Below are 23,429 nucleotides of genomic sequence, written 5' to 3' on the forward strand. Positions count from 1 at the left end.
CGGCTGCGGCGCGGCGGGCGGCAGCGGCGGCTCCTCGGGGGGCGGCAAATCGGGCGGGATCGTGATCTCGCCGTTCCGGCTGGAGGAGCTGACGAACCGCCTGGCCTCGCTGCAGCAGGAGAACAAGGTGCTGAAGATCGAGCTGGAGACCTACAAGCTCAAGTGCAAGGCGCTGCAGGAGGAGAACCGCGACCTGCGCAAGGCCAGCGTCACCATCGTGAGTGCGGGCGGCGCCGCGCCGGGCCCGGCGGGCGGGGAGCGGGGGTGTCCCCGCCGCGGGGTGTCCGCGCAGGGCGGGCCCGGCCCCGGCCGCGGCCTCGCCTCCACCCCCCCGGCTGCCTCCCGGCTCGCCGAGACGAGTCACCTCGGGCGGCCCGGCTGTCACCGCGGCCCGACCGGGGGGGTGCGAGGGACGCGCACAGGTGGGGTCGCCCCGCGCCCTTCGCGCCCCCTCCGGCGCCGGGAGGGCACCGGCAGCGGAACCGGCGAGGAGCCGAGGCGGTTCCCCCGCCCGGACCCGCGTGGCCGCCTGGCTCCCTGCGGGGAGGCGGCCCCGCCGGCCTGCCCTGCCCGGTGTCCGAGCGGCGGCGGCTCGGGGAGGGGCCGGGCAGGGGAAGGGCAATGTTCTGTGTTCCCCTGAAGTTTCTCAAAGTAGAGATTTCTGTGGAGTTTAAGTAATCTGCGGAGATTTCGGATTATCTCTTCAGCCGTCACCTCTTCAGCTACTGTGCAGAAGCGGCGATCTGTAGGAATAGCGTCTTGGTCACAAGGAAGTGTCTGGTTTGTTTGCAATGTTCTGTTAGCTGTGGTATTTCAAGTTCTATGAAAACTCATTTAAATAAGACTCTTAAATAAAAATAATGCAAGTATCGCAGCACTCTGTCCCGTCAAGGGCTCAGCTCCTGGTTTATGAGCACTCTGAGGATAACTTGGAGTTAACACCATTTTATAGGTTGCTGTTAGGCAGGGAATCCTCAGTAAACTGCACATCAAAATACTATGAAAATATTGTTCTTTTCTTCTCTATGAGCTTGGGAGTTAGGAGCTTAAATTCGAGGGTTTTTTGCTAATTCAGTGGCTAAAGGGATTGTTCAGGTGTCATAATGGTCATGGCCTGCATGCAGAGTAGGTAACTTGCTAAAGACTGGTTAAAGGTAACTCAGATACTGTCCTGAACATCCTTGCCAGTGCAGGTGGAGATTTTTTAGGAGAGACCAATTCCACCTGCGTGTGCGCACTCTCATCTCATCTGATTTTTCACAGGGGGTACTTCGCTATGAGCGTAATGTCTGCTTTATTGATACTCAGCTTTTCCACTGTCAATACATCTAGCCAAGAAATGGAGCATGCCTAGGCATACCGCTCATCTGCTCCTAGTAGTAAGCATTCAGTGTCTAGCAGGATGTGGGCCGGAAGAGTGCATGAAATACAATACAGAAGTAATTTATTCAAGGATGACAAATATAGTGCTAGTCGGGGAAATGTGTGCTTTGTTAATACTTTACGAGAAGAGACTGTGCCTTAATTAGGTAGCGGCGGAGTGCCTTCAAATGTTGAAAGGGGCTAAGGCGCCTTGTCAGTCAGACATTTTCTCTCTGCCTGTTAGAGAGGCACAGTATCTTTCTGAACTCCTGGTAGGTGTATTGTTTGTAAACAACTGGGAAAAAATGCTTGTATGCATTAAAGTCTCTAGGGACTGATCATCTTACATTTTCATCAGATTTTAATATATAAAAAGGAGATATTTTCCTTAAATCTGAAACTGTCTGTTTTTGACATTTTGGATAAAGAGAAGAGAGGTGTTAGACTTCAATGGCAACCTGTAGGCTGTCAGGAAAACTGACATCTGTAGCTGATGCAGGATTTGGTATGCTAAACTGTGTGCACAACTAAGTAAACCACTCCTAATTCAGCAAGTGGTGAAATAATGAATACAAAACAGAACTTTTTTCAGACCACTGAGATTTTGTGCTGTGGTTTACATGGTCCATAATTTAAATGTATTTGCAGTCAGAATACTTTGTGGTGTGGCTCTAGTATGCAGGTGACTGGAGATCAACTTTATTGGAATGTTGAAATATGTGTCATTCGTATGTAAACGTCATAGGAATAGAAAATTTTCTGATTGTCTCCACAGTGATTCTAAACTTTTGTCAATTTGCTTCTCCAGCTCCTCGCAGTGTTGCTGTGCTGACAGACGGGCGCTGTGTATGCTTCCTGTTGTGGGCATTGTAATGACACAAATCAGCTTTGATTTTTATCAGGTGTTGAGGACAAGCACAAATGGAACTGACAGGTAGCCAAAAAAGCAGGTGAATGACTAAACCTGTGTGCTGTAGGTGAAGGTGACTCCTCAAACCACACCGGCTCTTCGTCTGCAAACCTTTCACTGATCCTGTTGTTTGAGCTTTTTTGTGCAAGGCCACAGAGACTCTTTTCTCTTTCTGCAGCTCCCACCATTGTCTGTAATGATTTTGAGTATTTTCCCTATAAGGTTTACCAGTTAAAAGGTTATGGTCTTCTTCCTTCTTCTTGTGTCCATGCTGGTGTGTTAATATGACATCTCTTTGTGTTTGCACTATTGTTGATGTCAGCGTGGATATAGTCAATTTAGGAATTACCTAAATTGCTTGCCACATAGGATCTTATTAGTTCTATTTGTAGTTAACTTGTGTAATAGGGTTGAAAATAAAGTGTTAATTAAGTATAGATTAGGCAGTTGCACTGGGAAAACTGACTGGGAGAAGGTGTTGGCTTGGCAGGCTTGTGTGCTCACTAACTTCGTATGTACTGTCTTCTAAAACATGTGAAAACAAATGCTGCTTTCAAGCTGAAATAGGTAAAGCCAGCTTGGACTAAGCGTACACCCAAAAATATGTGCAAGCTGTACTCCTTCCAGTTGCCTGAAATACAAATGAAGTTATGCTGCTGTTCATGTGCAAGACTGTGAAAGTAAGTAAATACGTGTGATAACTTTATCTCACCTGCTATTATTGGTAACAAACGGTGAGAGGGGGAGCAAAGCAGTGAGAAAGCTGGGGATATTTCAAGTGTTCTCTGGCAGTGCAAGAGCATTACATCAGAAGATGCAAAGTTTCAGATCAGTTATTAAGAAGAAATGACTAAGATCACTTGAGCCATTTGCAGAGGGTTCATTTATATGTATTTAGCAATCTCAGTTGTATGATCTCATGGTGTATTTCTGCAAGGTCTTTTTAAGGAAATGGAACGGCTGGTGCCAAGGCTGGGAAAAAACAGGCGCCTGAAGATCTGAGATGCTGTGTGTTTCAGATGAGAAGTAGTGAGTTTTGGTTATAGTGCTGCACTACCAGAAGTGGATTTCCTGTGTGAATTTGCTTAGATTTTTGGTGAAAAAGGTCTACCAAGGAGATGTCGTATTTAACAGGCTAAGCCTGGGACAGCACAACTTCTCTGGTTAAATAAATGTACCTTTGGACCTGGGTGGTGGGGTGACTGCTTTTCAAAAGAATGAATTGTTGCACATAACAAAATCTGAAATACTTCAGTTGACATATGTCTTGGACAGGAAGTTTCTTTTGAAGTTGGTAGAATTTGGATTTTTAGCTCCTTTTTTTCTACTCTTCAGTACTTGATGTAACCAAGCCATCCTATTTCACTGGAAGCCATGTGACCTTTAGCTGATACTGGAAGCATTTTGGTTTTCTTTTTTATTGTTTTGAACTGACAGGCCCTCATATGGATGGAATGCTTCTAAGAGCAAAAAGTTTTAGTCCCTGTCTGCTACATACTTTCTCTAGGATTTTAGATTTGATAATTTAACTCACGTAAATCGGCCTACTATAGTCAGACATCTTCTGTGGAGTTAGAAAATTAAAATGTAATAAACCTTATTCTTAGTTTTTTAACTGTGGTGAAGGTAGAGTATTTGAGAAGCATTAATTTAAAAACATTCCCACTCCAAAATGCCTGATGTAGCAGTTTTAATGCATTGTAACATTTTACAAGAACATCTCTTTTAATTTTCCCTGATTTTGGTTTGTAGGGACAAGAATGATCCTAGAAATCCCGATTTGTGGTGCTATGTGGATCCCCAACAGGATGATCAATTTGGATGAGCCAGTCTGATCTGAAGTGCTGATGGCATATGCTGGCTTTTGTGAGCTTGCCATGAGTTATCACTGTCTGGTAGCGCCTGCTTGCAGCACTTGCTGTCAGGGAACACTGGGACATGGGACTGCTGCAGGTTGTGAGTGGTAGTATTTTACTGTGAGACCTGTGCTACCTTTGTTTCTGTAGCTAAACCTGTGTTCTGCACCTTGGCTTCCAGGTTAGCTCTTCTCATTCCCTGAGTGCTGGCAGAGGGCATTTGCATTTCCTGGCTTTTTGGCCTCCTCTGTGATTCTGTAGAGCTGTGTGAAAGCCTCCCACCTGTTGGGAGAAACAATAGAAAAAAAAAGCCTTACTCAGCTCCTATTTCCTCACCCCCTACTTAAATCCTGAAGAAAGTTGTTGCTTTCAATAACAACCATCTTCTGAAAGCAAACAGGCTTTCTGGGGCTTGCAGATCAGAAAAATCCTGTGTGCTACTGAGACCTGTTACAGTTTTCCCAATAACAGTGAGATCTGGATGCTGGAAATAAATACAACTTTGCATTTTGTTCTCAATGAAGTGTGCAGAGGGATCTGTTTGTGTACATGAGATCTGCTGTTGTGGATCTTCATGGAAAACGTCAGCCTCGAAAGATAGTTTGGGAAAGTGAATGGGTGTGCTGTATTGTCAAAAATCTCTTGCAAAAATGTTTTTTCTTTTCTGGAGTTTGCACCGGAATTTCAAGGCAGAACACCTGTTCCAGTACAGAAGGTGTCTCTTAATAGTAGAAGAAAAAGGGCAGGATAGACTATCTGAACTGAAATAGGAACCTTTAAAAGGTGCTGCTAAGGGCATGGGGATGAGTAAAATAAATCAATTAGTAATAGATAGAGGTAAAAAGCAAACCAAGGAAAGAAACATACTAATACTTTACAAAATGTGAATCTGTTATTTGCTCTTGATTTTAAAGAAGGTCTTTCTTGTGTGAAAAATACTCTCAGTTCTGTGATGTCTTTTGTAAATGTAAGAAACCTGCTTGGGGCTTTTGTATCCTGCTGTGTAATTTATCACTCCAGTTTGAAGCTGGACTAAGCTGAAAGTAGCTCAAAAATAACGTATTTTAGAAATGCTTTGCTTCCCTCTTTTTAGAGTAAAGACAACGTTGTTGCTAAGATTAGCAAATTCACGCACCATGTAAGTACATCTGAAATTTTTCAGGCACATTTTTTCCAAGACCAGGCATGTAGGAAATGACTGTCTTGTTATTTCAGTTTTACATTTGCCTCAGGTTGTCAAGAAGTTTCTGTTGTACAAATGTCTGTAAAGGAAAAATGATGTTTAGTAATGCTCTTTAATGTTAGCTGCCTTGGCCCTTAGGGGGTAGCATGGCCAGAGGAGCTTTTGCTGTATGGCTGGTCAGCCAGTAATAGCAAGGTGCAGTAGCATCTCCTTCCCTTCGGTAGTTACACACAGCCACTGGCATATCCGATTCCCGGGGAAAAACATGGCCCAAGTGGTATTAACAGAATGTTACTGGGATGTGTTGTAGGCCTTCCTGAATGCTGTTTAAAATAAAAACAAACAAAAACCTCAGAAAAAGTCAATGTTTCTGAACTTAATTCAAATATTAATCAACAGCTTGTACTTTCAGGGAGTTTGAGGCTCCAGAGGTTTATTTAATCATCTGCTTTAATTTTTGTCACATTTTTTGTGAGTTGTTCCCACACAAACCTTCTAACTAACCTTGAAATGTGTCTTTGGGAAGGGTAACCAGTTTTAATTTGAAGACTCTTGAAGATGAAGAATCACAGTGCTTAGAAAAGCTTTGTTGTCCTGCGTTCTGTTCTTCCCATCAATTTCGTCAAGGCCAAGCTGTTGGTACCTGCTGTGCCTTTTGGCTGGGTTAATGAGTATTCTGGGTCCTCTGCTTTCTCCTTATGAAGATACAGGCTTAACAGGCAACTTCAGTTTACATTGACAAACTAAACTAAGCTCTCAGGCTCTGAGATGCTGGAAATCCACTGTTGAATGAATATGATGCACTGGTCTAGTCTAAACATCCTTTCCTGCTTCAAATTTGCACAAATGTTTCTGATAGCTTAATTTCGAACTTTACATTTTTTTTTTATTTTTTATTTTTTTATCCAGTGTGGTCATTCGTCTTTAATGAGCTTGCTGCTGTGTGCTTTGGCTAATTTGGCAGAAATACAGTTGCACTCCTGTGCCTCGTTTGGGTCTGATTTGTACTGCTGGGTTATCCAGTAGCACTTGATTTGGTGTGGAGAATTAATTAATTGTGCGGGGAATATTTTAAACAACATCCTGCTTAGTACATGTTTGTGAAATGGATTTTTCCTCTGATGAGTATTTTTGAGGTCAGTAAGCCACTTTGGAACTCATGATGTATACCTTATTTTATAACCATTTTAAAATAACGTTTGTCATGTATTACTAAATCAAAAACTCATATGGGTGCTTTATACACACCTTACACCTTTGTGATTATCTTTATTACAAATAGTCCTTGGCTGAAAGATGAATCTTTGCTTATCTGCCACAACTTGTTCTCTGTAAAACCATGCTGAATGACCTGTTTAATGTTTCTCTCCTTTATACAGTAAATTAATTTGTTTACAGTATTGCCATTGGGTTGATATCAAACTCTGATAACCACCTAGTTTTGCTTGCCTTTAAATATTATACAACTATACTTTTATTATGAGTTACTTTATGTGACGTTCCCATATTTAATAATGGTGGAATGTCTTTAGTCAGTAGGCATACTGAATTACTTTGGGGATGAAAGTGAAATAAGAACTGAAATGGTAGAGTACATTTGGGAATTTTTAATAAGGCAAAGTTCTTGGTATTTCTGTGGGCTTGCTATTCTGCATAGAAAGTAATTTTGCTTCTCAAATGAACTTTCTCATTGAGGTTGTATCATGAATTCTGTGTCAGAACTGGTTTGTAATCAGCTTTTATTTTAAGAATGCACTTTATTGTCAGGTTTGAACATTTACTGAGACTAAGGGCCATTCTTCCTTGGTGTATCTCCAGTGACTTAAAAGCATTTTGAAGGAGAGGTTGCTTTGGTTTTTACTGCATTTTGCACCTAACAACAGGTTTGCTTTCAGTTGAAAAAATATTCATATATGCTCCTGCTGTATATCTGCCAGACATTTTTAACCTTCTTTTTAGCCACTTGCCCAAATGATTGCTGAATTTTGCATTTTTCACATCAGCTGATATAATAATCAGTATTGAGGTTTTTAAAGCTTCTGGTACTGTTGCTCATATCAGTATTAGAAAGGTAGCACAGACAAATCCTGGAAATTCTGTACTTCATTTTAATTGTGGTTTTAACTTTAATGGAGTTTGAATTTTAATACTGATGAGGGAAAATTATTTCACTTTATTAAACTCTTTCCTGGGTAGGTACATGGTCATCTGTGGTTTTCTTGCACTTGTTAATTCTGTTTACTTGTTCCCATTGCTTGTTTCCTCCTACTGCTGGTACTGACTTTAATGCTGAAGCTGTTGTTTTCCAAATTCTTGGTTTGAAGTGTTGGTATACATGGGGTGTATTTTCAGCTACAGACTCTCAGTGCTAAAGCTCCTTGTAGTAACTGAGCAAATAATACAGATCTGTAGTGAGCAATCTTATGCATCTGCTGGAGACTTTGCAAAAGATTTTATTTCCACTACACCTCATAAAGGGTGCTTGGATGGAATTCCAGGTGGGGACTGGCAGTGTTGGAAGCCTCTGAAATGGTGACTATGGCAGCTGCAAACGATGATCAGGCAGCTGGACTTGTGAGGAGCTGCAGGAGAATGGAATGGCAATGTCTCACAAACACACCTTAATGTGATTGAAATGAAGAAATGATACAGTGCTGTCCTTTGCAGGAATGAAAGTTGTCAGCAGTAGACATACGATGTATCTCAGCATAGCCTTGTAAAAACAGTGAAACAGCTGCTTTGCTGCTCTTTTTCTGGGTGGGGTGTGTGTGTGTGTAGACCATAGTTACTGAATTTAGCAGGAGAGCAAGGGGTGAATCCTTTTTGTCTTCCCCTTAAAAAAAACCAAAACAAAACACAAAATGAAGGGAGGAGAATAGGGACAAAATGTACAAATTGAATTATGCACAGGATTTGGGGTTCCAACAAAATGAATGAAAAAGAGACAGACATGCTCTAGAAGAGAGGCAAAAAATACAATATAAAGCAAGCTCCCTGCATGTGTAACAGAAAACATTCTTGCAATGTCTTGCTTCCAATGCAGCAGACTGGGGATCTCCAGAAGGGAACATCTCATATTCCTCTTCTCCAGTCAGGTCCTTCTGTCTGACTGAAGATGTGTCTTGACCTTTAATTAGGTAGTCTGTTAGTGTCCTATTTCAATGTATGGGATGGAGAGCAAAGTAAAAATGATGGCAAGTCAATTGAGGTGAAGTATTTCACAGTAAAAATGTCTCTAAAGTAGGGAACTCTGAATTACAGATGTGCAGGTTTCACATCTTTTTCTGTGGGGTGCAGGGGTTACTTGATAAAAGCTGCAGCGATTTTTACAGAAATATTGAAGCATTTCCTAATCCTGGCACTTAAGTTGTAATTATTTCAACTATTCAGTTAAAATACAGGCATTGTAGGCTAATTGATGCCTTTGGGGATGATCCTTTCAGCTCCTGAGAGTCCTCTATCCCTTCATGCATTCCCTTGCAGCAGTTTTTTCCTGGAAGGGAAGGTATTTCCTCAGCTTAGCTGATAGTCTAACTGATGGAAAAGCTCTTCAAATAAGGCTTCTCTTCCTCTCTTAGTTCTGAATTTTACCGAGTTTGAAATTTCTAATATTACACACAATCTGGTCTCGGTTTGGGGAGGGCTTAGTAAGGTGCATGAGCATCTGTTCAGCCCTGCTGTAGATGGAAACAGCCTAGCAGTGTTTCAGCTGTTTCTGAAGTTTCCTCAGATGCTTTAATTCTTTAAACTGACTAAAATGTGATGTTTCTGCTTATTACTGTAAAGCTAAGGCCTTTTTAGTTCCATTGGTGGTGGTGGTGCTAATCATACTTAAAACTCCTACCACATATATAAATAATTCCCACAATGATATGCTTTGGTTCTGAGTGAAAGTATTAATGTTTCTTAACAAGTCAGACATGATAAAACCCAGCAATATTTAGCGTGTCACAATACGAAGTTAAGCTCTTTCTGTGACTTGCAGTTTAATTTCTACTTTCACCAAGTGGTGGGGTTTTTCAAATAAACAGCAAAAGCCACTATTACAAAATTTACAAAATGTAGGAATTTAACCAGCACTTTTACAAGAGCTTTAAAGGGTATATGTTTTTCACATCTGTTAAAAATGAACAGTAGACATTTTGTCATAGCTAGTGTTGCCACTACAGGAATTATTAACTAGGTAAAACCTCTATCCTCACAGGCCCTGAAATCCTGGTTGGGTCAAGAAGAGGGACACTCTTAAAGTCTGTTCCAGAGAGCAAATTTAACCTGAAATCTAGATCTGCAAAAAACTCTTGTTTCTCTGAATATTGACATGTGTAACTGGAATGTCCTTGCTCTTTGAATGAAAGGTGGGGTAGGCATTTCCTAAAAAATGTCTCTGTGTTAGGCCTATTTTTCCATTTCTGTATGGAATGAATATTCAAGGATGATTGCATTCCCCCACATCCTGCAAATCTCTGTTTGTAGGGACCAGAAACAGAGAACACAAAGGCAAAGAATGTATTTTTTCATGTTACTCATAATATTTTCATACACTACATTAATAAACTTGTTTTTTGCCTTAGAAGCCGTAGAAAGAGATTGCTCTTTGGAATACTCTGAGAGGTACTGTAACATATTCAAACTGTAGAGAAGGGGATTAAAAACAAAAAACAGAAAACTACTCACTGAGTCCTAGGAGGGGTGGAGTAGAAACATTTTCTGTAATGAAGCTCAAGTTAATGTGCCTTAGCAGTGATTTGGACAGTGTTGTGTCCACTTTGTGAATATGTTGGTTTGGTTTAGGAAAAGGTATGATTATAATTAATAACAATTTAATCTCCAGCTCTTGTTAATTACTGTGAAAGTGTTTCTCTGGAAAGTCAGTGTGTGTAAGAAGAAACTGGGGGAGATTTTAAACCTCTTAATAGGTCATTTGTGTTGAGTGGTTAAGGACACCTTGCTACTGTGGGGAAAAACATTGCCGTCCCTAATGATTACCTAGGCTGTATTTGAATTTGTCATACAAAACAAACAAAAAAACCCAACCCAACAGCAATCCCATTTCCTGCCTCTGCACCACCAAATAAAAAAGATTTAACAGTTTTAATGAAAATTAAGAAATTACATGGTGAGTTTTAAAACTGGATAAATGGATCAGATAAATGGATCTTTATCTGTAGGTCTTTATCCCTAGTTTTAAAAAATTTAAAGGAGGATAGGTTGATTGATGTAGATAGGTATATCTCTGGTAAGAGGTTATACACATTTGAAAGAAGTGTTGAAAGCCACTTTTACCTAGAAGGGAAGGATGATGAATACATAGGCAGTTGGTGATCAGGACCCAGTCGAAGTGAGAAAATTCAGTCTTCTGCCTGGGAACAGGGAGAGTTGCTGCTAATACCTGTGGTATGCTGGTGGCACTGCACGGCGCATGCTGTGCAGAGTGGTTTGGCACCTGCTGTATGGAAAATTCTGTGTAAAAGAATTACACTTCCACTCTTACTATGTACTCTGATGAAGAAAAGCATGTTTTTCATATTTGCATGCTTGCAATAAGTTACCTGGACTATGTGAAGTGGGATATTCGTGAAGGTTATTTGGTGTGGGTGACTGCTAAATCTCTGTTCACTGCTTTCATTTGTGCCGTTTTCCTTGGAGTGGAGAAACAGTTGTGGCTGCAGAACTACTTGTAACAGAAGTTTGTTGTGGTTGTGTTTTTAGCAGAAGTTTGTTATTTTAGAACATAACCCAGTGCCTTTTGGTCCCCACGTACCTCTGAAGAGAAGCTGCATATTAAGTTAGTCACCTAATAGTCTACTCTTCCGCTAAATCTTTTGCTGTTCCTGCTCTGAAATTTTGGGAATGTGCAGTTTTAAGTTTCCTAATTGGTTGGCCTAGCAAAGTGAACTAGTGAATGTGTGGTTAAATTGAAGATGAATGATGAATTATCAGTAGGCAGAAAATAGACAAAAAAACATTTAAAATATGTTAATTTAAGAAGTATTTATGCATTAGACATCTGATATCAGAGTAATTTGTACTGGGGTGCTACATTCCTTGTAGGTTCTAGTATTAATGGTGATGTTGCTGAGATTTAAGTTGTTATTAGTTTGTAAGTAGCATAACAACTAGATTTCATTAAATTTGAGTATTATAGGTGCAGGTCAAACAAACCCCAGCATTTTAAAATGGATAGTTAAATCGCACAGGCAGTGGAAAATTAGTAACACACACCACCTCCAACAAAACAGTATATGCTACAAGATCAGCTATGAGCAATATGATCTTTTTTCTATCACATTGACAAGTCTGTGCATTTGAAAATTCAAACTGAAAATAAAACTACAAATCTTGTTATGTGTACATGTGCATCTTTGTGATGTTTTTCAGCATTTTTATATTGAGGCTGAGGAAAAGCAAAACCTGTTCCATGTGCTTCTGTTTTCTTTTTGTTTTACACTACTAATTAACTAGCAAACTATTTCTGGTACAAAAAATCCAGCAGTAAAGCAGCAGTGCAACTAGATGTTGAAGTATAAAGCAAAAATTTCTTTCTAGTGGTCATCCATAAAGGATTAATAGAGGGGTATTTCAAACTTTGGTTCAGAATTTGATATGATAGTGTAGCTGTATTTTCCATGTCTTTGGCTGTCTTTGTCAATGTAAATCTTTGGCAGGGTATAAACTAGCAAAGATGGGGAAGTCCCTGGCAAAGCATGTCATCTTCTGGAGAAGTGTTGCCAAAGCCTTTTGCTGGGAATGGTCCCTTGCCTGTGCTGTGCTGATGGTGGAGTTGTCTCACAGGGCCTCATTCTTGGTGCCTTCCTGACCATGTTTTTATGTGCAGTCATTACAGCCCTTCTGAGGAACATTTAATGTGCATTTTGAAGCAGTATTTGCAATGAACTTGAGGACTTAGGGGCAGTGGGTTTGTTGGTGCTTATATGCATTATAGCTACTTCACACATGCACTGGAAATCAGTGCTGCTGAAAATGCAGCAAGTGTAGAAAATGTTTGGTGCCTGTGCAGCCACGGGACAGAGGAAGAGCCTCATGAAACAGAGCCATTTGGAAAGGTCTGTGGGCTAGATTTAATTTTCCTGCTGGGTCATTCCTGCCTTGGCCTGTGACATCTTTTGGCTCAGGTTACAGCTCTTGCATGCTGGAAGCAGAGACTCCAGCCCTGATAACTGTCTGGAAGCTTGTTCTACATGATGATGTTTAAGTGAATGAAAAATAAGAGCTATAAGGCATGCATCTAATGAATAATCAGATTCTTAAAGTTGCCATGCTGAGTGTTCAGAATAGGAAGTGTGTAAGCCTGTACAACCCTGCTACTTTTTCCTTTATGGTGCTTTATTACCATATAACCTTTAATTACATTAAGACTTGTGTAGCAATATGTGGTCATGGTTAAACTGCTCAGTAAAAGTTATTGATACATTTTTCTAGGCCTTATCTTGACATTTTGTTGGTCACAGAAAACGTGGCTTTTCCACATGCTGCATTTTTATTAACTACTTAATACCAGTATTTTGATATAATAAAAACACTTGAAGGGAGTATACTGTGGTTTTTTGTGTTTTGAAGAAAACGGTTTAAATTACTTTTCAATTATGTAAGTAAATTCAGGAATTGATTGTCTTAATTATGAAATTTATATAGCTTGTTATTCTTTGTTTGTAATTAGATGCATTCATTTTATTGATATTTATGCTTGTCAAATGAGCTTGTTTTCATAACTTGCTTATTTCATTTTTACCACTTATGTATTTCAGTTGTGCAAGACTTTCAGGTCAACAACAAAATGCAGAGAAAGAAGTGTGTACAATGGGATTGCATACCATCAAACAATTTACTTCATTGCTGATGCTAACAGATTATTTAGCATGAAAGAATACCAGTGACTTTGGTGTTTAGGAAACTGGTCTGAGGGCTTTTCTCAAGTGCTCTTCCCAAACCTCAAGATGTATGCATCTGAGTTTTTGAGAGAAGGTCCCATGAGGCTGCATGAGTGATGTTAAGCTGAAAACATTTGAGTGTGGTTAAAACTCACTTGAGAGAAAAATGTATTTCTTGTGTTGAGTCAGCTCATTTCTCTAGTTGGTCTGCATCCGTTGTGGATTTGTGTGGCCATATGTTGGATCACTTGGTAGGCATCACAGGAAGAACTTGCTGTGCCTGGAGCTGGCAGCAGGAGTGCTGTGACAGAGGTGTTTTGACATGTCTGGCCAAAACCTAATTGACCTTTTAAAAAGGAGGGTGGGGGATGAAGGGGACAGAGATTTTCCAACTATAAATGCAGATTAAAAGGAACTGTATTATAATACTTCAAATGGTAGCTTATCACAAAGTTTTTCCTTTTTTATTACAGTAATAAATTGTGTTACTATTATAATAAAAAACAGATCTCTTTTTGTCTCCTCTTGCAGAAGAACTCATCTACTCAACAGCTGTAATATAATAGGACTTGTACTTCGTAGCAGTTCTGCTTCAGTGGCTTTAATGTTACACAGTAGGTTATGTTTAGAGTAGTTGAAGTTCTCAGGATGAGTTTCAATAATAAATTTATGTCTTCCTTAGTGTATTTGGAAAATAACTTTTGGTAAGCCTATAAGTTCGTAATTTTTGGGGGGATTGGAGGGTGGTGTCTGTTATTTGTTTGTTTTTAGAGGCCAACCAACCAAAAAGCCACATTACTCCTACACTGCCAGGTCTGTGTTAAAAAAAAAAAAAAAATCAGCCCAGCAGCTTGGGGTCCTGAAGGAAAGGTATTACTGCTTGTGGGCGACTTCTAGGAGATACTGTATGTCCAAAGATAAAAATGCATGTTTCTTCCTATTGCTCTCTCAGTCCTGAAAACTCCTCTTAAAGTGGGGAAGAGAAGAAAAACAAAAAGGTACTTTTATGGCAGACCAGACGAAATTACCCTTGGGGTTTGTCATAGATCAGACAGGAAATCAGACTACAAATTGACCCCAGAACTTGGAATTCCAGTTCACCACTTCAACCACAAGAGCATTTGCTCTTTTCTCTCAGACAGGCCACCCAGCTGAAAGAAATACCTTTCCTGGGGTGAGGGGAAAACTGCCCACATCATTACTGGGACTTGGGTGGGAATTCCTTGTCCATTATCCATTACAGCCAGGAATGTGCTGCTGGGCAGTCGCTGTAGTTGGCAGTAAATGGGAGTTCTCGGATTTGCTGTTGACTTCTGTTCTTGCGGTGGTTCATGTTTCTCCTTGTCTCTAAGGCATATTGCATGGACTGTGGTCATTTCAGTTGCAGCTGGAAGGTTTATAGGAAAAAAATAGCTGCACTGAAAAAGTTTCTCCTATAAGGGAGCAGTATCAGCTCACTGGAACGTTTACTGAATTTGTAGATCAGTAGTTTTCTGTATCATTTTAACCTGGTGCCAGAAAGTATGGCCAAAGCAGTCACTTGAGTTAGTACTTCTAGAGGAGGAGTGTATACTTCAGGAAAGCTGGGAAGCTTAGATTTTATTTTATGCAAGAACTGCATATTCAAAAATCATGTCATTGTAGCTACCTGCACATCTCATCCTGTTTACCTCATCCTATTTAGTAGGACTTTCGTGAGGGCTGTTTTCTGAAGTGATAGCGTTAGTTCAGAGTGACACGTGTAGTGACTGAGATCATCTCATCCTGAAGCTGTCCCAAGCTTTTAATCTATATTCAGTAGCAAAGATTGAGTTTCTCATCAGATTAAACTGCTCTTTAGCTCCATCTGCAGGGTTATATTGTCCACAGAGCCCTGTCAGCAGGAACTGCACCAGGAAAAGCTGGATGAAAGGTAAAGAGGTCATGGTGGCTCTTGACATAAAGATAAAAGACCTTCAAGGCTGGATTAAAACACGATGCTTGGTAGGCTGTTACCAACAAGATCTCCTGAAATCTTGTGTCGTCTCTACCCTGGATGCTGCTGGAGACAGGTGATGCAGGCTGGGCATGCTTGGCATCTGCCTTGCAGGTGGTTGGAGTGTAGGTGCCTGGAGCATTTGTGTGAGGTTTACAACTGAAATTGTCTGAAATGACACTTGACAGTAAAATGCAAAAACATGTTCATGTCAGGTCACTGATAATGTGCTGATACAGACTACAGAGAAGGTGTTAATTGGATTGCTGAACTTGCTTCCTATGCAGTATCAGGAAGGTGATAGCTTTTGTGAAAATTTCAGAAGTGGTGAGGGGGGAAAAGGGATTTTTAAAGTTTTTGGTTTTTTGCTTTTTTGCATGTGGGGTGTTTTTTTTTGTTTTTGTTTTGTTTTGTTTGGTTTGGTTGGGGTTGTTTTTTTTTTTTTTTTGTTATGGTTATTTTTTATGTGACTCTGTTTAAGCTGATGCCTCATCAGAAGTACTGGATTTTTGTGCTTCATATAATACAGTACCACTAGAGCAGCGTGGTCAGTGTGTGGTGCAGTGATACAGAAAAAGAGCATCCCACCAGAAACAGAAGCTGCTGCTTGTGCTAGAACCAAGAGAGAGAGCAGAGGGAAATTCAGCAGTGTGAATCTGGTCTGCTAAAGGTATATTCACAAGAAAAACTGAGAGAAGGAAGATGTTTTAACACCAAACCTTCCAGTTTATGGATGCATATGTATATGCAGCACGTGGAAAAAGAACTTTAGTGCTGTTCGCTTCCTAATACGATACTTGGCTACTATGTACAGTTTAGGAAAATGTTTCTTAGTTCTTTCAGAATTACTTGGAATTTAAGCTTACAAGGACAGATTTTTTTAGAGCACTTCATGCATCATCTCTACTAGTGATCAGTATTTCACAAGCTTCTGCAATAAAACTAATAGGATTTTTCTTCCTCAAAAATATAAGAGTTTTTTTGTGGTTTATATGCATGAGGTGCTTTTTATCACCCTCTTTATTCTTGATTTCCTGCAAAGTAACATGATAGCCCTTGCATTTATGGTCTTAACCACAATAATTAGAGATTTTCCTTAGCGGATGCATCTATGGAATGCTCCAAGTTAGCTGTGCATGGAGTTTTGAGACATGGGAGACAGGAGGATATGTCTGCTATACAGAAAATCTGGGGTGAAAGTAGATTGTTACAGGTTTCCAGAGAGTGACTGATCACTCAGTGCCTTAGCAATTTATTTTGTAATATGGTACACAGAACAGGGTAAATGGTTGTTAGTATTTTTGCATGTTAACTGTGATATGGATAATAGAGAAAAACCAAGAACACTATACCCTTGTGGAAGACCTGGCATTTCTGATTTCTCTATTGTTTCTCTTTTTTTGCTGATGATATCAAACCTCTTTTCAAATACAGATACTTAATAAAAAGACAGGTTATGCCTTTGGAAAAACAGTGTATTCACATCCAGAAAAGTCAGTTTGATTATTGGCTAAATGAGTAATGGATTTCAAGATTTTAGGCAATATTAAGGTAAACAAGAACTATCCTATTACTTGAGATAATTTAACTGTCACCAATTAATGAGTAACAAGATAAAGGGCAAGTTTCAGTATGAAATTTAGAAGAAATATGGTAATGAATTATGTGTTTTGTACCTAGTCTAAATAAGTGTTTAATGTTTTTCAGCTAAAATGTTTGTGTTGAAAGTGCTGACCCTTGGGTAATTAAATGGACATTCGTTATATTCAATGTGCTGTGTGGATATCTGGGGTTTACAGTTCGTTTGTAGATGTGTAGGGTTGCTTTTGTTCAGTTGATAAATGCATTCTTCGTGTAAGGGATACAGATTTAATCCTGCCCACCCTTTGCCCTGAGCCACCTGTGTGTCGGCTGGGGTCCTGCACGTTGTGGGCACAGGGGTTGTTGCAGGACAGTTCTTGAACAGGTGCGAGCTGGGGCTGCTCGCTCCTGTTCCTGCGTGCCAGCACGCTATTGGTGTGGCATGCCAACTGGGGAAGCAGATCCAGGAAAGGAAAACGGGAGGAGGAAGGGAAAGGCTTCATTTCTGGGTGTCTCAGCCTGTGCTGGCCTGCTTCCTGGCCTTATGAACTCCCGCGCGGGCACAAAGGAGGGGCACTGGCCTGGACAGCGATCTTGGCAGCCTGCACTCCATCATTAATTTGACACCAGGATCTGGCAAACGGTGGTGTGCAGGCTCAGTGCTATACTGAAGGGATTTTAGAGCTTTTGACTGGTGCGAAGCATGAACAGAACAAATTTGTGCAAGTTACAGATGAATAGAAATCAAAGCATAAATACTCTCATTCTTTTGTTTTTCAGAACCAAATACTTTCTAATTTAATTTTAGGTAAGCTTGGTATGTTACTGTCTTCTATTGTCTGAACCATTGAAAAACAGACACAAGTAGAAATCCTATGTAGTGAAGGCAGTGGAGGAGTTGATTTTGGAACAGTATGCATGAATTTTAATGATTTGAGGACAATAAGCGCTTGCAATTTGACTTGTTTACTCTGTTTTATAATGTCTCTGAAGACATAAAATGGTTAGTAGCTCTAAGTAAAGGCACATTTAGAAGCTGATAGATGATGCTATTCAGATCAGTTAGATTCCAGGAGTTTTAATCCATTGAGATGTGAGCTGACAATGTAACATTTCTTCAGACCTCTTGGACAACTCTATTTTCTTGATGTGACAGGTAATACCACTGCTGAACATGCTGGAGAAGCTGTTCTCTGCTATGGCAATGCAATACATTAGAGAGGAGGCGTTGTGCAGGACCCAAGCTGATAAGCCAGCAAACTCTGCCTGCCCTGGCTTTTTCTTTTCTTTCTTTTTTTGTTTTTTTCAGGTTGGGTTTGTGCCAGCTTTAGTGGTGACAGGGACAAGGGAGATAGTGGCAGATAGATAATAGGAAAGAGCCATGAAAAGAAATCAGTAGAGATGGGAGAAGACACAAGAAGGCAGAGGCAAAGATTTGAAGAGAAGGACTTGATGGAAGGAGGACTAACTGAGAAGTTTCCAAACCACTGCTTTAGATTTTATTATAATGGTGATACTATGAGGAAAATTTGCAATTGTCCTGTTGTTTCACCAATTTGAAAGACTGTTATGTTCTTTAATTAACTTTTCTCCTAGACATTGGAGGTGTCTAACTAATTGGCTCTTGGACCACTAGGGAATGTATCATTCTGGTTAAAAGCTCACTGACATAATGAAATATTTCAAGCATTTTCCAGTGTACAATAAGTATAAAGAGATTATTATTTTGTCTTGTTTTGGGCAGAAGACTATGGAAGATAAGCTTTCTGTAATCTGTTTCAGTTCTTAGATTTTCCTTTCTCTAAGTTTACTGACATAAAGCTAGCAGAATGTTTGCAGAAGTTATAAGGTGGTGTAATTTTATTAGAATCAGGGCCAAGCACATAGGTGCAGTTCAAGAGTTTAAGTTGTGGATTTTATTACAGGGAACAAAACCACTCGTAACACTGTGTTGCCTCATGGGGTAAATGTAGTATTTCTGTCACTTGTTCTAGGCTTTGAACTGTGGTATTAAGAGTTTTCTCTACCAGTTTGTAGCTGTGATTATTCGTTTGCCCATATGAAATAACCCTTCATGGTCTTTCAGAGCAGGCTTTCAAAAGATAACTTTTATGTTTTATTTATCAACTTGATGCTTAAAAAACATACTAACGTCTGAACTGTAGGGAATGCAAGAGAGCAGTGTCCCAGGCTGGCTTTCTGTGGAGCTGTGCAGGGTGCTAGCAGTAAGCTGAAATGGAAATTGTCACCTTTTGTAATTCTGCATGGGAAAGATTTCCAGAGGAGCTTGGGTTAAAGCTACCCCATAGCATTTTTGTGAGTTGCTGTTGTATGTAGTGGAGTAGCAGTTGTGAGAAGCACCATACCTGTTTTCCTTGTGGTGTGGGGTAGGAGTTCCTGTGAGAGGAGCCATGCTGCCTGCAGCTCTGCGTATCGGGGTGAAAGAAGAGGAGCATTATTTGACTCCTGGAAAGCAGAGCTCAGTCCAAGGGATCTGAAAAGGAGGCACAGTGGCGCATGCAGCAGTCTGAGCCGTTTCAACTCGTAATGGAGGCCATTCAGACAGGAGTTCCTTTTCAGGCATGGAGTAGGTAGAAATAGGTGTCTGAATCTGTAATGCTTTTAGAGCACAAGTGCAGTTTCTCAAGATTGAAAACAAAAAACGAAAAAGGGTGCTATGGTGTTATAAAAGGGGTTGGTAACAGCACTTACATCCATCCCACAGGCCTCCAGGATGATAGGCATTTAAAGAGGAATGGAATAATTGCAGCTTTCTTGAGAGGAACCTTTTTTCTCAAAACTATGTCTTTATTTCACAGCAAGCAAGGGCAGAACAGGAAGAGGAATTCATCAGTAATACTCTATTTAAGAAGATTCAAGCTCTGCAGAAAGAAAAAGAAACACTTGCAGTAAACTATGAAAAGGAAGAGGAATTTCTCACTAATGAGCTCTCAAGAAAACTGATGCAGGTAATTGGTGCCTTTACTGATGTTTCTCCCAGGAGCCTCAGGATTGACTGGTGACTGAACTTTTTGTTTGTGTGACTGTAGTCTGAGGGAGGTGGTCAGGGTTGGAAAGCTGACATTTGATAAAAGCAAAGTATAATAAATGTAGTGAGTGACTTTTTTTTTAACATGTTGCTTTAAAGTTTCCATCTGCGAACTCAGCTTTGAGAACCTGGAAGTTTATATACTGATGCAAAAAATGGGTGTAGCTTGCAGTAAATGTTCTGTCTTCCAGACAAGAATTACTGATTAATTTGAAATGTTAGTGAAACACACTTATTTTTCTGGAGTATTTGATACTTTAACATGAGTCTTGAAATCTGCAGCAATCCTCAAAGGAAACTTTTTCTGTAAGTTTGTCCGTACTTGTAAAAAAACTGTTGCTTCTATTGAATTAAAACACATCAGTTTGATGGTAAAAATAAAAAGTTGAAGATTCTGTGACAATTTGTGGCAGAGAAACTTCTTTCCACTACCTAAGATGCTAATTTTTAAAAAGCGGTTAAGCATTTGTTGGAAGGTTCGACATGGTTGCTGTGTTCTCACAGCCTTGCCTGAATACCTGCTTTTGTCCCCTGTAGGAGACAGGGTACTAAGTTAGGGGAGAGTTTAATGTGATCTGCCTGAGATTTTTTCATGCTGTTGATTCTAAGGTTTGTCATGAAAAGCCAGGCACTTTAAAAGAAACTAATTTGTATGTTGTAAGCATTGCTGTGTTCTGCAGCTGGTGACTGAAGGCATGTTTCGCTTTGCAGTTAGGAAATACAGTGTTTGAAACACCACTAGAGCTAATCCCATCTGGCACTTTTGTTACTGAAAACTAGGCTTTCACTTTGTCTCTTTGGTGCCTGTTATCACACAGGAAGCTCAGTAGCAAGATAAAATATCCCTTACTTGGTATTACTATTTCCTCTTGCTGTTCTTGAGGACTGACAAGAATGTTTCTGAGTAAGAGACATGTTTGATTTCTAAGCCGTACATTTTCATGAAAAACAGAGAAGCAGATGGCAGTAAAGTAGGGGTATCAACTGTTCTTTTATAATTGGAGTAAAATGCGGATATCACTATAGAAAAAGCTTTCCAATGAAGTCTCTTGCAGTAAAGGGAGAAATGGTACATTGAACAATGTTGTTTAATTGAAAGGAAGATGTAGAAATCTGTTACAGAACCAGGTTACATGGACTGTATTGTACATTAAAAAGCGGAAACTAAAACTTACTTTAAAATAAAAGTATGAATTACACCTGATTTGTTTGAAGAGTTTTAAAGTCCTAGAAGGAATGACCTTGCACACAAATTTGTACCACGAAGTTCTGCGGCAAGTAAATTGTTGTATCAAGTAATTGCTCTAAACATGCTTAGGCTTTTTCCTAGAATTCACGGGATTGTTTTAACAAGTTTTTTTTTAACTGTCTTTAACATTCTTAAATTGTTAAAATTATGCAAAATAGGTTCAAACATTGCAGAGAAAAATACAAACTTCTTGTCAAGCTAAAAATATGATTATTTTTATTCTTTTTTTGCTGTGGACTTTCAGAAACTATCCTTAGACTGTTGTTCAAAAATAAAGAAAAAGGTAACACTCTACTGTTCTCAAAATGGCCAAAGGGGTGCTTGGCTCATTGCTATGTATGAAACAATGCAAGGGCATTGTACTGTTTGTCTGTTGGAAGACCTTAACGGATGCAACTTCATTCTCATTGGGGAGGGAGATGCAGAGAAGCATCTGAAACAGAATGCAGACTAGTATTACCCGACTTTCCAGCAGGCAAGCTGCAGGCTTCTGCTGAAAGATAAAGCTGTATAGCCATAACTACAAGAGTGTGGATGTAAAATTCTGACCACCACCTGCAGCCTTAGATTTCATTCCATGTGGCCTTGCTGTAAGCCTCATTTAGCCTTTGAGAAACATGGTTATGTCAACCAGAAGATTTTAAAATACGGCAATTCATAAATGCACCTATGTTCCAAATTGTTCATCCTTAAGCCGTGTCATTTCTCTCAGCACCATTAGATAGCAATTTTTGAAAGTGAATTTTAAGTTTGTGCTCTCTGAATAATAGCCCAGGTAGCTTGAAAAAGAGAAGAGCTGTCAACATCCTGGTGGTGGTGGTGGTGGTTGGCCTGTGAAGGGTGAGTGTTGTGGAATTTCTTGCTTAGAGGTTCACCTGAAAACTTTAGTGTGCAGAAGAGATAAGGGTTGTATCATTGCTTCTCCACAAGGCCAGAGCTGAAACTTCTGTGGCTTGTGCATAGTCATCAATGGTGTTTCTGTTTATGGTATATGCTACAAATGTTATTAACCCCTCCCTTACACTTACCTTACAGCAGGTTCTGTTTTCCATACTTCTGCATGACTTTTCATATCTTTACAGTGGCTCAAGACTGGCAGTACAGGTGGAGCACTTGTTTTAATGCAAACAGTTTAATATTAAAACTATCTTTGTGTGTATGCTGAATGTAGATCTCATTTCATGCCTTGATTATGTCTTTGATGTGATACAATTGCTGTAAATACAAAACCAGAATATTGATATATTCTCCTAAATATCAGTAATGTGGTTGGCAGCTTATAAATGATATAGAAGAAATGGTCCCTTTCACTAAAGAGTTTACCTGTAGAATTAGGGAACATTTCAGTATTACCATATGTTTCCATGGATGAAGTTCTTTATCTCTTCAGAGATCATGGACTTAGTAAATAGACATTAGAATATTGATGAGTTGCAGACAATTTTTTAAGCAGCAAAGAACTGAAAATTATAACTGATGTTTTTTGTTTTCTGAAAGTTTATCTGTCTGCAGGTTTTGATTCTTCAGTGATGGATCCTGGAGATTATACCCACGTACACCAATAGATTAAGAATAGGAGAAGATAAACTCCTGATAATACAAACAAACTCATTTTTTGGAAAACAGGGCAATATTGGCACACATCACATGGTCAGTTTAGAGTTTATTACAGTATCATTTCTGTAATTGGATAGTTTTCCCATTTTACAAGTGTGGGGCTACATTCCTGGCTAATGTTTTTTAGAGCAGGAAGGTAAGATAATTATAATCCCGTTTTTTTTCATTTCCTGAGATTTGTGAGTGCCAATACTTACCATTGCACACTAGAGTGTAGCAATTCTGTGTTTATTAGGAGAATAATGAGCTCATAAATGCCCACTTCCATTTCTGGCATCTTTGCTCGGTAGAGAATTCTAGCTAAATTACATGCAGACTTTTGATAATGACTTAACTAGGAATACAGTATCCTCCAGTTGGTTGCTCCACTCTTGTTTGGGATTAACTCTTAATCTCTGGGTTTGCCAGGCAGTGTTGGTCTGATGTGGAACTAGACTTGGAGTATTCATGCTGTCAGACATTGTACAGCAAATGGCTTCCTGCCTTTTGGATGAATAAGGGAAAAAATTGCATACGAATCTGTTGTTTTGTCTAAAACTTTGCATTTTGGAACTAAGGAGAGGTACTTCTGCTAAACTGCGTATGTTTTTACTCTCGATTTTTCAAGTATTTACAACTCTGTGCCTGTTTCAAAACTACTGCTTTTCTGTTGAAAGCACCTAGCAGAGTGTCGTGGTTTAAAACCAATAACTAAGAAAATTACTTATTTCTTGCTGTGAGATATGGATTAGAATAAGGGCAAAACAGGCATAAAACTT

General features: G+C 39.7%; 1 protein-coding gene across 1 annotated transcript in view; it reads left to right on the forward strand.

Annotated features, from left to right (window-relative positions):
• The window catches only part of CCDC6 (coiled-coil domain containing 6), a 56,234-nt gene that overhangs the window by 702 nt on the left and 32,103 nt on the right, over nt 1-23,429 (forward strand). Inside the window, exons 2-3 of the mRNA XM_015632449.1 lie at nt 5-217; nt 19,576-19,725. Coding sequence (XP_015487935.1) covers nt 5-217; nt 19,576-19,725 — 363 coding nt within the window. The remainder of the gene's footprint in view (nt 1-4; nt 218-19,575; nt 19,726-23,429) is intronic.

Source organism: Parus major, chromosome 6 (genome assembly GCF_001522545.3).
Source record: "Parus major isolate Abel chromosome 6, Parus_major1.1, whole genome shotgun sequence".
NCBI classification, from domain to species: Eukaryota; Metazoa; Chordata; class Aves; order Passeriformes; family Paridae; genus Parus; species Parus major.